Source organism: Danio rerio, chromosome 20 (assembly GCF_049306965.1).
Source record: "Danio rerio strain Tuebingen ecotype United States chromosome 20, GRCz12tu, whole genome shotgun sequence".
Taxonomy (NCBI): domain Eukaryota; kingdom Metazoa; phylum Chordata; class Actinopteri; order Cypriniformes; family Danionidae; genus Danio; species Danio rerio.
This window is the reverse complement of record NC_133195.1, coordinates 6,720,001-6,733,893: the sequence shown is the minus strand read 5'-3', so window position 1 is coordinate 6,733,893 and position 13,893 is coordinate 6,720,001. Positions and strand designations below refer to the sequence as shown.

At 34.5% G+C, this 13,893-nt stretch overlaps 1 protein-coding gene across 5 annotated transcripts in view; it reads right to left on the bottom strand.

Annotated features, from left to right (window-relative positions):
- The window catches only part of tns3.2 (tensin 3, tandem duplicate 2), a 118,584-nt gene that overhangs the window by 84,107 nt on the left and 20,584 nt on the right, over window positions 1-13,893 (bottom strand). For all 5 annotated transcript variants that reach the window (XM_068215549.2, XM_073933160.1, XM_073933163.1 and 2 more), the window contains 6 exon segments: window positions 11,230-11,339; window positions 8,646-8,706; window positions 8,485-8,560; window positions 8,253-8,382; window positions 3,987-4,064; window positions 1,196-1,297 (listed from right to left, as the gene is read on the bottom strand). In XM_068215549.2, the coding sequence (XP_068071650.2) occupies window positions 1,196-1,297; window positions 3,987-4,064; window positions 8,253-8,382; window positions 8,485-8,560; window positions 8,646-8,706; window positions 11,230-11,339 (557 nt within the window).

Genomic DNA, 13,893 nt, shown 5'->3' with positions numbered 1-13,893 from the left:
TTTCCAAAATGGTCTGTTATTTTCCATTGTCCATTTTTTAACCAGCAGTTTGAGAGAATAGGTAAATATAAAGCTGAGAGAATTCTACTTAGCTGTTTTAACAAGAATAACAAGAACAAAAACATAATAAAAGCGCTTAATAAAATACATTAATTAATTAATGTTTTTTAAGCAGCAAACAAGCATGAGAAATAAAAATTAGAATGAAAAATGAGAAATAAATTCTATTAAAATGGGCGACACAGTGGCGTAGTAGGTAGTACTATCGCCTCACAGCAAGAAGGTCGCTGGTTTGAGCCTCAGCTGGGTCAATTGGCGTTTCTGTGTGCATGTTCTCCCTGCGTTCGCATGGGTTTCCTCTGGGTGCTCCGGTTTCCCCCACAGTCCAAAGACATGCGGTTCATGTGAATTGGGTATGCTAAATTATCCGTAGTGAATGAGTGTGTATGGGTGTTTCCCAGAGATGGGTTCCAGCTGGAAGGGCATCCACTGCACAAAACATATTTCGGATAAGTAAACGGTTCATTCCACTGTGGCGACCCCAGATTAACAAAGGGACTAAGCCGAAAAAAAAAATGAATGAATGAATTAAAATGGAAATCAGTTATTTATTCATTTATTTTCCTTCGGCTTAGTCTCCGTTTTAGAGGTCGCCAGAGCGGAATGAACCGACAACTATTATGGCATATGTTTTACGCAGCAGATGCCCTTCCAGCCGCAACCCAGTACTGGAAATCACCCATACACCCTCATTCACACATACCTTCACACACTATGGCCAACGTTTTTAATCCAATTCACCTATAGCTCACGTCTTTGGACTGTGGGGGAAATCGGAGCAGTTGGAAACCCACGCAAACATGAGGAGAACATGCCAACTCCGCACAGAAATTCCAACTGTCTCAGCTGGGACTCGAATTAGCGACCTTCTTGCTGTGAGATAACAGTGCTAACCACTAAGCCATCATGCCGCCAAAACAGCTATTTTAAATAGTAAAAATATTTCATAATTGTATTGTTTTTGCTGTACTTTAGATCAAATTACAGCACAAACTTGATAAGCAGAAAAAGTCTTAAGAAAAGACTTTAATCATTAAAACTAACTCTTCCAAAGGGTTCCAGCCTATAATAGCCACATATACTTCTATTGAAGACCACATTAGAAATATTATGAATTGGAGATATCCAGTGTTACCTGTTGCTGGAAGATTTTCGCTTAAGTCCCACTGGGTCTGTAGTGAATCCGGAAGATCATTTTCAATGACAACTGCCAAACTACTCCTCCATTGGTCACAGTCTTGAAATGAAGACACATTATGTTTATTTATAACTCAATAAGTAATCATTTATATTGATGATCTGCTATAGATATTCAGTTAACCATACAAGTAACTTTCATTAGAGCATTAGTAAACTGCTAAGTCAGGGTTTGTAAAATACTTTGACATGTATTGTAAAGGTTTCCCAGAGATGGGTTGCGGCTGGAAGGGCATCCGCTGTGTAAAAACTTGCTAGATAAGTTGGCGGTTCATTCCACTGTGGCGACCCCGTAGTAATAAAGGGACTAAGCCGACAAGAAAATGAATGAATGAATGAATGTATTGTAAAGGTACTAAAAGTCACAACAATATCTGTTGGTGTTAGCAAACATTAAAAGATTACTTAATAAATCACACTCAGAAAAGGTCCAGGATTAATTGGTACCGGACTGCACAAATTTATTAAACTAAAAAGGCTGACACAGTGCCTTGAAACATTGCACGCTTTGTGTCAGCCTTTTTAATTTAATAAATTTGTATTTTTGGAGCTTTGGTGTTGTCGCCTTTGATGAATATTTCATTTGCACCTTTTGCGTTTTTTGGCTGAGCACCCAGTTAAGAGGGATGTGTGTGCTTTTGTACAGTTTTTCATTACCGTGCCGCGCAAGAAATTATAAATTATTTCCGTTTTATTTATCATCTGAGTCTGAACAATCTTTTATTTTGAAAAATCTTTTATTTTGAAAACTGAGTGTATTCTCTAACTTACATCTCGGTCACTTGCTTGCCCAAATTTAACCCACAGGAAGCAAAATAGATAAGGAACAGACATCTTTGGATGTCTCGTGAACGCGTAGCGGTCAGCGGAGCTGCGTACAAACGGCTGCGCAGTTGTTCAAATCTACATTTGCTGACAGACAGATTGGGCTAGTTATCGGAATTATGAGAGATGTCGGTCCAACTCTATTTAATTGGATGAACTTTTTTTTTTGTTTTATGCCAAAATATAAAAATACATTTCGATCATTTACTGTAATCACTACTATTAGACTGTGAAGAGACTTTCAACCAGCACAAAAAAATGCTTCTGAAGACAATCACCTACTGCACCTTTAAGATTTAAGATTTTGAGTCTACCATGTAGCAATTTTTGATTAATTTAATCCGATTAGGGTCACAATTGAACCAAATGGAAATCGAATTAAGATGTGGAGTATGCCGGTTTTAGTGGCAATATTGAAGTGAAGTACAGACATGTTAACACCGCAATCAAAACTATTACCGTTGTGTAGGACTTTTCGGAACATTTTGCAACAGCATAGTTTATACACACACGACTGTTTGACACTATTCTCTGCACCTACCGAGTCAGTAAAGCACTACAGACACCTACATCGCAAAATGCATGTTTTTTTTTTCCCAAACAGTGTGTGATATCAAATCCTATTAAAACAACACTCTTCCAGCAGTTCATACTCGCTCCCAATATCTTGTTTGTCACGGGGGGCATGCATGAAATGTTCCTGAATAAAAGTGAAAGTGCCAATCTGCAGTTAAAGTCGACAAATTAAAAATGAAAGACCTGAAATTACATGAAACTCCAGACGAAATGTGGATATTGTGGTGATGCAATGATGTTAATCAAATTATGCGCTTTAACATGTAAAACGGGATCATGACCTGATATAGATGAAGTCATCGTATTTTGTATTTTGCTTGTTTATTGCACACACAAAAGTGTTAATGCAGCTTTGTATGATTACAGTTGAACCACTGAAGTCGCATGAAGTGTTTGGACAATAGTTTTGGGTTAAGTGTCTCTGGACTGTTTCTGTCTATGGAGGATGAGAGAGCTCTTAAGCCTGGTTTATACTTCTGCGTCAAGTGACCGGCAAAACCCACGGCGCATGCAACGTCCGTAGCCGTGCATTTATACTTATGCGTGCTGTCTCTGTTGGTCTGCATTAACACTTCCGAAACACTAGTTGGCAGTGAGGTGTAAATGTTCCTCTGTGTCGAGTTTCTTTGCTGCTGTTTTGCTTTTTCTGAACACTTCCGGGATGTACAAGTGGCTCAAACTCGCTCATTTTGAGGCAGGAACCAGCGGACGTGCAACAACTTTAACTATGATGTAAACACAAAACAAAACTTTCCATCCCGAGCTCCTTCACGGGACTCACATACTTCAACACACTTGTAAACAATCGCTCCATCAGGCTCGCACCATTCGCGCGGCTCTCTGTCCGCCCAGACTCGTCAGCGCTACCAAGCCGACCAATCACAGAGCTTGCGCTACGCGTTGTTACGACGGGTAGTTAAATTTTTTGAGAGGTGCACGTCAGCGACACCGATGGCCACGGCGAAGGGCTATGCGTCAGCGCCGTAGCATACACCGGCGTTTGACGCAGAAGTACAAATCAGCCTTTAGAGTTTATCTAAAATATCTTAATTTGTGCTCCAAAGATGAACAAAGGTCTTGAAAAGTTTGGAGTGACATGACGATGAGACTGGACTTTCATTTTTGGGTGAACTATTCCATTCAATCTACTAATATTCCAGTGACTGCTAGTTGACATATAGTTGCAAAGTTACTTATTGACAGCAGAATGTATACACAGAACCATAAAAACCTAGCCTAAACTAATTCACTACAATACAATACACAAGTTCACGAAAACAAATTTACAAAAACTTATAAAACATCTTTCATTAAAGAAATGAGAATACCTGAAGCAAGAGTTGGATCTTTGTCTGCAACTTCTGAAAAGAGCACTTCCACCACACAGTTCTCTGGGAATCTTGGGTCTTGAATGGAGACAAAAGCAGATGATGATTGTAAAAGAGAATAAATAAAAAGTATGCTGCACATAAATACTGTATACAAGCTCAATCACATCTGATGTTCTTGTAACTGAAGTGCACATTCGCTATGCAACACATATTTTCTCTTCTGTCCATCCTCATTAGCGTCATGTTGACTAAGTTTTTCGGTCCCACTTTATATTAAGTGACCTTAACTACTATGTAATTACATCAAAAAATAAATAAAATGTACTTACTGTGTTTATAATGTATTTGAGAACACTTGTGGTGCTTTTGAGTTAAGATAGAGGTTGGGTTATGGACAGGTTTGGTGGCATGGGTAGGTTTAAGGGTGGGTTAAGGTGTAAGGGATGGTCAACAGTGTATTTACAAATGTAATTACAAAAGTTAATTACAGATGTATTTACATACATGTATTTTATCAAGCATAAGTACACAGTAAATACATGTGTTTACACAATAAGTACATTGTAACACATTAATTCCTGTGTAAGTACATATTAGTTAAGGCCACTTAATATAAAGTGGGACCAGTTTTTCTTCTGCATAAGGCTTAAAAAGCCAGAAACAGTTGTCTGTCTGAAACGGTCTGTCTCCTTCTCAGATTTGTTTGGGTCAGATCTGTTGTGCGTCTTGTCTGTCATTATTTACTAAAAACACAAGGCACACTCACACGGTCAGTCAAGAACACAGTCAAACACCAACATGCCTCCAAAATCTATGAATTTCACTACGTTAAATACAAAATATATAATCAAACACACTCTAAAAATATAACAATAATAATTATGTGCATAAATATAAAAATGAAGTCAAGCCAACTTAACAGCAACAAGTCAGATTAACAAGTAAATCAACTTGTCACTTTTAAGGCAACTCACTTTTTTAAAGAAGCTAAATGTTTTTAGAGTTTAGGACCTGCAAACACCTGCTGGGTTTTTATAGTGAATGATAGTTTCTTAATCTGGGTTACTGTTAGCTAATCCTACATTAATGTGTTAGTGAATGCACTAGTTTAGTGGTTCTCAAACTGTGTTACGTGTACCACTAGTGGTACGCTGACTTCCTTTTAGTGGTACGCGGAAGAATGAAATTTGTCATGTCCATGCTACACACATTTCAAAATTTATCAAAAATGATGTATATAATATGTCATATATGACACAAAGCCTATATTTCTGAGGTAATCTGCCACGTTTTTTTTAACTGTGCAGAGTTTTAGATGCTTTACTGCGCCTACTACGCTACTGTAGTAGCTACTGTTCAATACTGCTCATTTTTGGTGGTACTTGGAGAGACCTTTTTTTTTCTGAGATGGTACTTGATAAAAAAAATTAGAGAACCACTGCACTAGTTGACACGAACTAATGGTAAATGATGAATTTGTTCATCATAACAAAATCTTTGCTAATTTTAGCTTACTTATTCGAAAACATCTTTTCACATTAACAGCTTATTTAATTAATTTACTTACACATAAACTAATGGATTTAATAATGTATTATCATAACCTAGCAATTAACATCTTTTTTTGTTGGGAAATAAATATTTGTTAATATACACTTACATATTCAGTAATGTGTTTATTGCATTAGTTACCATCAACAAATAATAAACAGTGACTCAGGTTCACCACCACACAATTTTCTAGAAAAACTTGGAAAATTAAGCTGTACAGATTACAGAAATTAAGTTGTGTCATTACTGCAACAATTCAGTTTAAATTATTTTGCGGTAACTACAAAAAAATAAGTTGAGGTAACTAGAACGATGTCACAGTAAATAAAATAAAATAAAAAAGTTTAAGTAACTAACCAAAACTAAGTTGAAGTGACTAGAAATATTAAGTCACACTAACAAGTTTTACAGTAACTAGAACAATTAAGTTGCAGTAACTAACCAAAATTAAGTTGCAGTAACTAAAAACATTAAGTCACACTAACAAGTTTTGCAGTAACTAGAACAATTAAGTTGCAGTGACTAAACAAAATTAAGTTGCAGAAACTAGAAATATTAAGTCACACTAACAAGTTTTGCAGTAACTACAACAATTAAGTTGCAGTGACTAAACAAAATTAAGTTGTAGTAACTAGAAATATTAAGTCACACTAACAAGTCTGCAGTAACTAGAACAATTAAGTTGCAGTAACTAAACAAAATTAAGTTGCAGTAACTAGAAATATTAAGTCACACTAACAAGTCTGCAGTAACTAGAACAATTAAGTTGCAGTGACTAAACAAAATTAAGTTGCAGTAACTAGAAATATTAAGTCACACTAACAAGTCTGCAGTAACTAGAACAATTAAGTTGCAGTGACTAAACAAAATTAAGTTGTAGTAACTAGAAATATTAAGTCACACTAAAACGTTTTGCAGTAACTAGAACAATTAAGTTGCAGTAACTAAACAAAATTAAGTTGCAGTCAATAGAAATATTAAGTCACACTAACAAGTTTTGCAGTAACTAGAACAATTAAGTTGCAGTAACTAAACAAAATTAAGTTGCAGAAACTAGAAATATTAAGTCACACTAACAAGTCTGCAGTAACTAGAACAATTAAGTTGCAGTAACTAAACAAAATGAAGTTGCAGAAACTAGAAATATTAAGTCACACTAACAAGTCTGCAGTAACTAGAACAATTAAGTTGCAGTAACTAAACAAAATTAAGTTGTAGTAACTAGAAATATTAAGTCACACTAACAAGTCTGCAGTAACTAGAACAATTAAGTTGCAGTAACTAAACAAAATTAAGTTGCAGTCAATAGAAATATTAAGTCACACTAACAAGTTTTGCAGTAACTAGAACAATTAAGTTGCAGTAACTAAACAAAATTAAGTTGCAGTAACTAGAAATATTAAGTCACACTAACAAGTCTGCAGTAACTAGAACAATTAAGTTGCAGTAACTAAACAAAATGAAGTTGCAGAAACTAGAAATATTAAGTCACACTAACAAAATTTGCAGTAACTAGAACAATTAAGTTGCAGTAACTAAACAAAAACTAAGTTGCAGTGACTAGAAATATTAAGTCACACTAACACGTTTTGCAGTAACTAGAACAATTAAGTTGCAGTAACTAAACAAAATTAAGTTGCAGTGTTATGAAGGGGAGTGACACCGACAACAGAGGTTTGGATCCACTTGCAGGTTTATTCAAATTCAGGCAAGCAATGGTCAATACGGGTGCAAACAGGTGTATAGAGGCAGTCCAGAATCGTAATCAGAAAACAGGCAAGAGGTCGTGAGGCAGGCGGCAGACTAGGACAAATGGCTAACAAGGCTAAGGTCTAAACACAGGTAAACAAGACAAGAAATATTCTTTATAGTGTTACTATACAGCTAACAAGACGCGGCAGAGTGAAAGGGTGACTGTGTGGTTTAAGTAGTGTCTGCAATCAGTCTTTGACAATCCTCAGGTGGTGCGAGTAATCAGTCTAGATGAGAAGGCATGTGTGAGTGTGACCGGAGTGCATTGTCTGAATATGTAGTCCATCAAAGGCGGAAGTGTAGTCCATGGTTGTTGTTAGTGAGAACCAGCGATCAATAGAGTAAGATTGCTGGTTATCGTGACATGCAGTAAATAGAAATATTAAGCCGCACTAACAAAATTTGCAGTAACCACAAAATAAGTTGCAGTAACTAGAAATATTAAGTCAAACTAACAGGTTTTGCAGTAGCTAGAACAATTAAGTTGCAGTAACTAGACATATTAAGTTGCATTTACAAGAAAAATGAGGTTGCAGCAGCTAAAAATTTAAGTTGCAGCAAGTACAAAAATGAAGTTGGTGTAACTATAAAAATTAAGTTTCAGTAACTAAAAATATTAAGTTGGGGTAACTAGAAGAATGAAGTTGCAATGACTACAAAAATTAACTTGATGTAACTAAAAAAATGAAATTGCAGTTAACAAAATTAAGGGGATTTAACTAAAAAATGAAGCTGAAGAACTAGAAAAAATAAGCTGCCATAACAATAAATACTAGGTTCCTGTACCTAAAAAAATTAAGTTCCAGTAACTATAAAGTATTAAATTGCAGAAATAATAAATAATAAATAAAGTTTAATATAACTAGAAAAAAATAAGTTATGCCAACTAGATATACTTAAGAAGGTTCTAATATGTGTTATAATAATGTGAATGACTTTACTAAAAACACTTCGGGTTACCTTTGTTGGCCAGATCCAGGTCTTCTTTCTGCAAGGCCAATTGTTTTGCACTCAGAGCAGCAGTGTGAAACTGAGCACGAAACAATGTTTCCTGAGTCCTCGTGGAAACATTTTTATGATAACACACAATCTGCAGCAACAGAAGAAAAGATGATCCACTAGGCAGGGTTCATAAGATCAGTCCAGTCTATGTGTGTGCAGTGTGAAAGAGACAGGGAAAGATGTCTCTCACCATGATATCACCTTTGATCATCTGAGGAGGATCCAGAACAAAACACACTCTGTCCATCAGACCGACATCAACCTGACTGAGAGTTACACACAAGCACTTAATATACATAATAAAGAATTTCTGCTCTTTTGTATTGCTTTTAAAAATCTTTATGTTCCTACTGCAGTCCTGAAGTGTATGCTGTCTGCGTGCCTTGATTTACTCTGATAAACAGCTGGCACACTGAAAACAAAACACAAATGAAAAACATATTAAGTTTCTTTATTCATTTTGGTTGCACTTTATTTTAAGGTGTAAATGTTACAGTGTAACTACTCATTACATGAGGATATTAATTAAGTACATGTACTTACTATATGGTTAGGGTTAAACTGCGGGTTAGGGGTTAATTGCATGCAGTTATGTATCATTGTAAATACTATAGTAAGTACATGGAACATGTGCAACAAGGACACCTTAAATTTAAGTGATACCTATATTTTTTAGCTCATACTTTATTTTAATGGTCTACTTGTTGAATTTAAGTTACATTGCATCTGCATGCCAATTAATTCTCATTAGGTTATAGGTAGACTGTTAGGTTGGGGTTGTGGTTGGGGTTAGTGTAAGTTGACATGTATTTGCGAAGTTTCTTTTAGTCAGTTAAATGTCTGTTAAAGGAGCAGTATCAGCAGATATTAAGCAGACAGTCTACTAATACTCAAATAGACCATCAAAACAAAGTGCTACCCTTTTTTATTTCCCCACATTTAGTACTCAGTTTTGTTTCTACATGTTAGATGTTTCTCCTAAGAATTAAAAATAAAGAAACACTGAAAACAGCATGATTTTATTAGCATTAAGTATTGCAGTTTTAACAATATTAATGATAATGCATTTTATTTATAGTGCGCTTTTCTCAGACCCAAAGCACTCCAGGCATACAAGGCAAACAATAAAAACAGTAAAAAAAGACCACAATAAAACAATAAAATATGAACAATTCAATACAGATGGATGATAAAATTAACAAAAATAATCAATTAAAGTTAAAAGGAACGGTAAAAATGTGAGTCTTAAGAAGTTTCTTTTTTTCCATAGCTTAGGGGCACTGTACGAAAAAGCACGACCACCCAAAGTCGTTAGTTTACAGCATGACTGGCTCTATTTTGACAATCCATGCGCAATGTGCAAAGCGCAGGGCGCAAAAGCATTAAGAGCAAGTCAGAATCCACATTTACTATTTTAAGGACAGAAAAATCAGCTTTGCGCTGTGGCACATGGTCTAACAGAGTTGAGCTTATTTTCTTAATGAGTTATAGGTGTGTTTTGAGAATAAACCAATCAGAGTCTCATCTCACATTCCCTTTTAGAGTCGTCGCGCCAAAGCGCTTTTCATATTTACATGGTGGACTTTGTAAGTGGAAAAACTGAGTGTTTCACTTGCAAGAAAACAGTTAAACAGCGTGACAATGAGAGATGAGCCTCCTTATTGTTTACTTTCACTTTCACTCTCGTGGATAGGGAAATTTCTTGCACACACAGATATCAATTAGCCTATAAATAATTAATTTAGTTTGTTAAGCGCAAAGATTTGTTTCAAAACTATTTCTAAATTCAGTTCTAATTTCCAGCAAACGAATAAATGAACAATAATAACGAAGTGTGCTCAAACAACTGAGTTATATCCTAATACACATGCTGTGCCCCATATGGTCTAAAACCTGACAGGTGGGCAAATCTAAGCTTGTTTTTAATAAAACAAATACAAATATGGATATAATAAATAAAACTGCTAATAATATTAACATTATACAAAAGCAAACTGTCATGAATAAACTGAAAAAGCCCCCTGAGATGAAGAAGGCATGAAAGTATGGTTTTTATATTTATGTAGGCTGGAAAATAATATGTTTTGTAATATTTTAATCATTTATATTTATATCCTATATATATCCTGTATATATTCTTAATATTTGAATTATTTTTCATATGTAAAGATATTTGCGTATTGCTGTACATCCTGTCTGTATTAAGCAGTGTGTCAGCGAGGCGAACAACTAACGCGTTCTGCGCTGGACAATAGACCGGCTTTGTTCTGGTCTAGAATAGTCTATTATATTTCCTTAAAATAGCAACGCACCAGCAATGCGCCTCAACACGCCTCCTTTTTTAGACCAGAACGCCTATGGGCGCACATATGAGCGCAAATGCATTTGCTATTTAAACAGCGTGGTGCAAAATGTCAAAACGACTCTTGCGCCAAGCTGAAACTAGCAAACAACAATTGTGTTGCGCCTTGCGCCGGGTGTATGATAGGGCCCTTAATGTTATAATAACATTCATATATTTGAAAATACAAGCGAAATGAGAATACTAAATACATGCATGCATATGTCTATTGCAAAAGCTTAATTTAATGTTTGTATGTAATTATAAAGTATATGAAAATAGTAAGTTTTTATCATTTTAAATTTAAAAAATCTGAATTACTTCCAGTTAACAATCGGTTAACCATTATTTTCAAAATATCTTCTTTTTTTTGGCTCTGCAAGGAAAAAAAACAAGTAAAAAGCATGTATATTTTGTTAGATTTTCCCTTTTTTGGTGATATATTTTCTCAAAAAAAAAATGTAAGATTCCATTTTGAAGTACAAGAGAGAGAAATACCTGAGATGCTAAAAGAGATTACAAATAATAAAACTATTTGGAAACTAAAACATAATTCTTGACTTGAAACACATGATATGTGGGTGTTTTCCTTACCTGTAGGGTGGAAGTCAGGAATGGGATGGATAGTAACGTGATGGATGAAGAGCGGGGAATGGTTTAGTGGGATCTGATGCTTAAGAAGCCTGCCAAACACCTGCACATACCTGAACCATCCACAAACACCTCCGTCAGTGATAGCAGACAACAATAAATCAAGCCTAACATCAGTAATTCTCCAGCACAACTTCAGATTAAGCCAATAACTGCATCGGTCTGGGCCTTATAGGCATTTAAAATAGATTTTAAAGCGACAGCTCACCCAAAACTCAAAATTAGTTTACTCAATCTTCACTTGTTCCAAGCCTGTTTGATTTTCTTTCTTCTGTTGGACGCAACAGATTTTCTGAAGAATGCTTTAAACCTGTAACCATTGACTGTCAGTGGTTACAGGTTTTTAAGCTTTCTTTAAAATATCCTTTCTATTCCTTCAAAAGATCTTCTTTTAACAAAAGAAAGAAACCCATAAAGGGTTGGCACTACTTGATGTAAACTAAATAAAAAAATTGTTGTTTTTTTTCGGGTGCACAACCCCTTTAATTAGATTTATGGAAGAACAAAATATTATAGATTTTATTCATTCATAGGCGCCTTTTCATGGCAGTTAAGAAATGTATTTATTTTTATTACTCAGGTTTATTTGTACAGTATATCGCTTTTCACAATAATTATTATATAATCATCTCGATGTTCACATTACGGTTGTTTATGACATGGATTATTGCAAAATTTCATTGCAGTAATTACATGGCAGGGTACGTTATATTCTCCAAGATTTTGTATGTGTGGTGTTGTTTATTTGTTAATTTATTTATTTATTTCTGTTTTAATGCCATATCAGCAGCACTCGCTATATTCATGGCAAAAACATATACTAATAAATAAACAATATACAGTTGAAGTCAGAATTATTAGCCCCCCTGAATTATTAGCCCCCCTGTTTATTTTTTCCCCAATTTCTGTTTAACGAAGAGAAGATTTTTTAACACATTTCTAAACATAATAGTTTTATTAACTTATTTCTAATAACTGATTTATTTTATCTTTGTCATAATGACAGTGAATAACATTTGAACAGATATTTTCAGGACACTTCTATACAGCCTAAAGTGACATTTAAAGGCTTAACTAGGTTAATTAGGTTAACTAGGCAGGTTAGGGTAATTAGGCAAGTTATTGTATAACAATGGTTTGTTCTGTAGACTATTGAAAAAAAATAGCTTAAAGAGGCTAATAATTTTGTCTCTAAAATGGCTTTTTAAAAATGTAATACTGCTTTTATTCTAGCCAAATAAAACAAATAAGACTTTCTCCAGAAGGAAAAAATATTATCAGACATACTGTGAAAATTTCTTTGCTCTGTTTAACATAATTTGGGAAATATAAAAAAAAGAAATAAAAACTCCAAGGGGGGCTAATAATTCTGACTTCATCTGTATGTAATTTGAAAGGAAGCCCATAGAATAAAGCATTATATTAGTTAATTTTGTTACATTTGTTTGATAAGAGCAATGATTTATTTCTAAATTCAGTTCTAATTTCCAGCAAACAAATAAATGAACAATAATAACGAAGTGTGCTCAAACAACTGGGTTATATCCTAATACACATGCTGTGCCCCATATGGTCTAAAACCTGACAGGTGGGCAAATCTAAGCTTTTTTTTAATAAAACAAATACAAATATGGATATAATAAACAAAACTGCTAATAACAATAACATTATACAAAAGCAAACTGTCATGAATAAACTGAAAAAGCCCCCTGAGATGAAGAAGGCATGAAAGTATGGTTTTTATATTTATGTAGGCTGGAAAATAATATGTTTTGTAATATTTTAATCATTTATATTTATATCCTACATATATCCTTATTAAATCCTATATATATATCCTTAATTTTTGATGTTACACAAGTATGTTAAAAAGCAGCAGTGTTATTCAATTAAAGAGAGTTTACCCCAAAAAAAAAAACAAATAAATCTGCCATTATTTACTCGATCTCCACCATGCATGAATGAGGTTCTTTCTGCTGTTGAACACAAAAGAATATCATTTGAAGAATGTTGGAAACTGGTAGCCATTGACTTCAATATTATTTAATTCCCTACTACTACAGTGTAAAACCCAAAAAGTTAAGGTAACTTAAACCATTTGAGGATACCAATTGCAACAAGCCATTTAAGTTCAAAAACGAATCCTAATGAGTATGGTAAACTTAATCCATTTGAGTAAATGAAGCAATTTGAGCACAGTAAAACTCGATAAATGAAGAGAACTTAAACCAACTGAGTACTGTAAAACCCAATAAGTTAAGGCAACTCAAACTATATGAGTACTGTGAACTTAATCCATTTAAGTTAAAGTTATGAGGGATTTAATTAACTCACCATTAACAACGAGTTCAAAAATGACCAGTTTCTAACATTTGTCAAAATATCTTCTTTTGTGTTCAACAGAAAAACAGAAACTCGTGAAGAACCACTTGAGAGTGAGTAAATGGTTGAACTATGCTTTTAGATGGCTTAAGAGCTTCTTTACAGTGATGCCAAAAGAGCTTCTTTGTGTTGTTCCAGCAACAGATCAGAGCTGAATATTTATGTTGCCGTTACGAAAGCTTCATTATAACTCATGTTACCTAAAAGTGTTTCTAGAGTCAATAG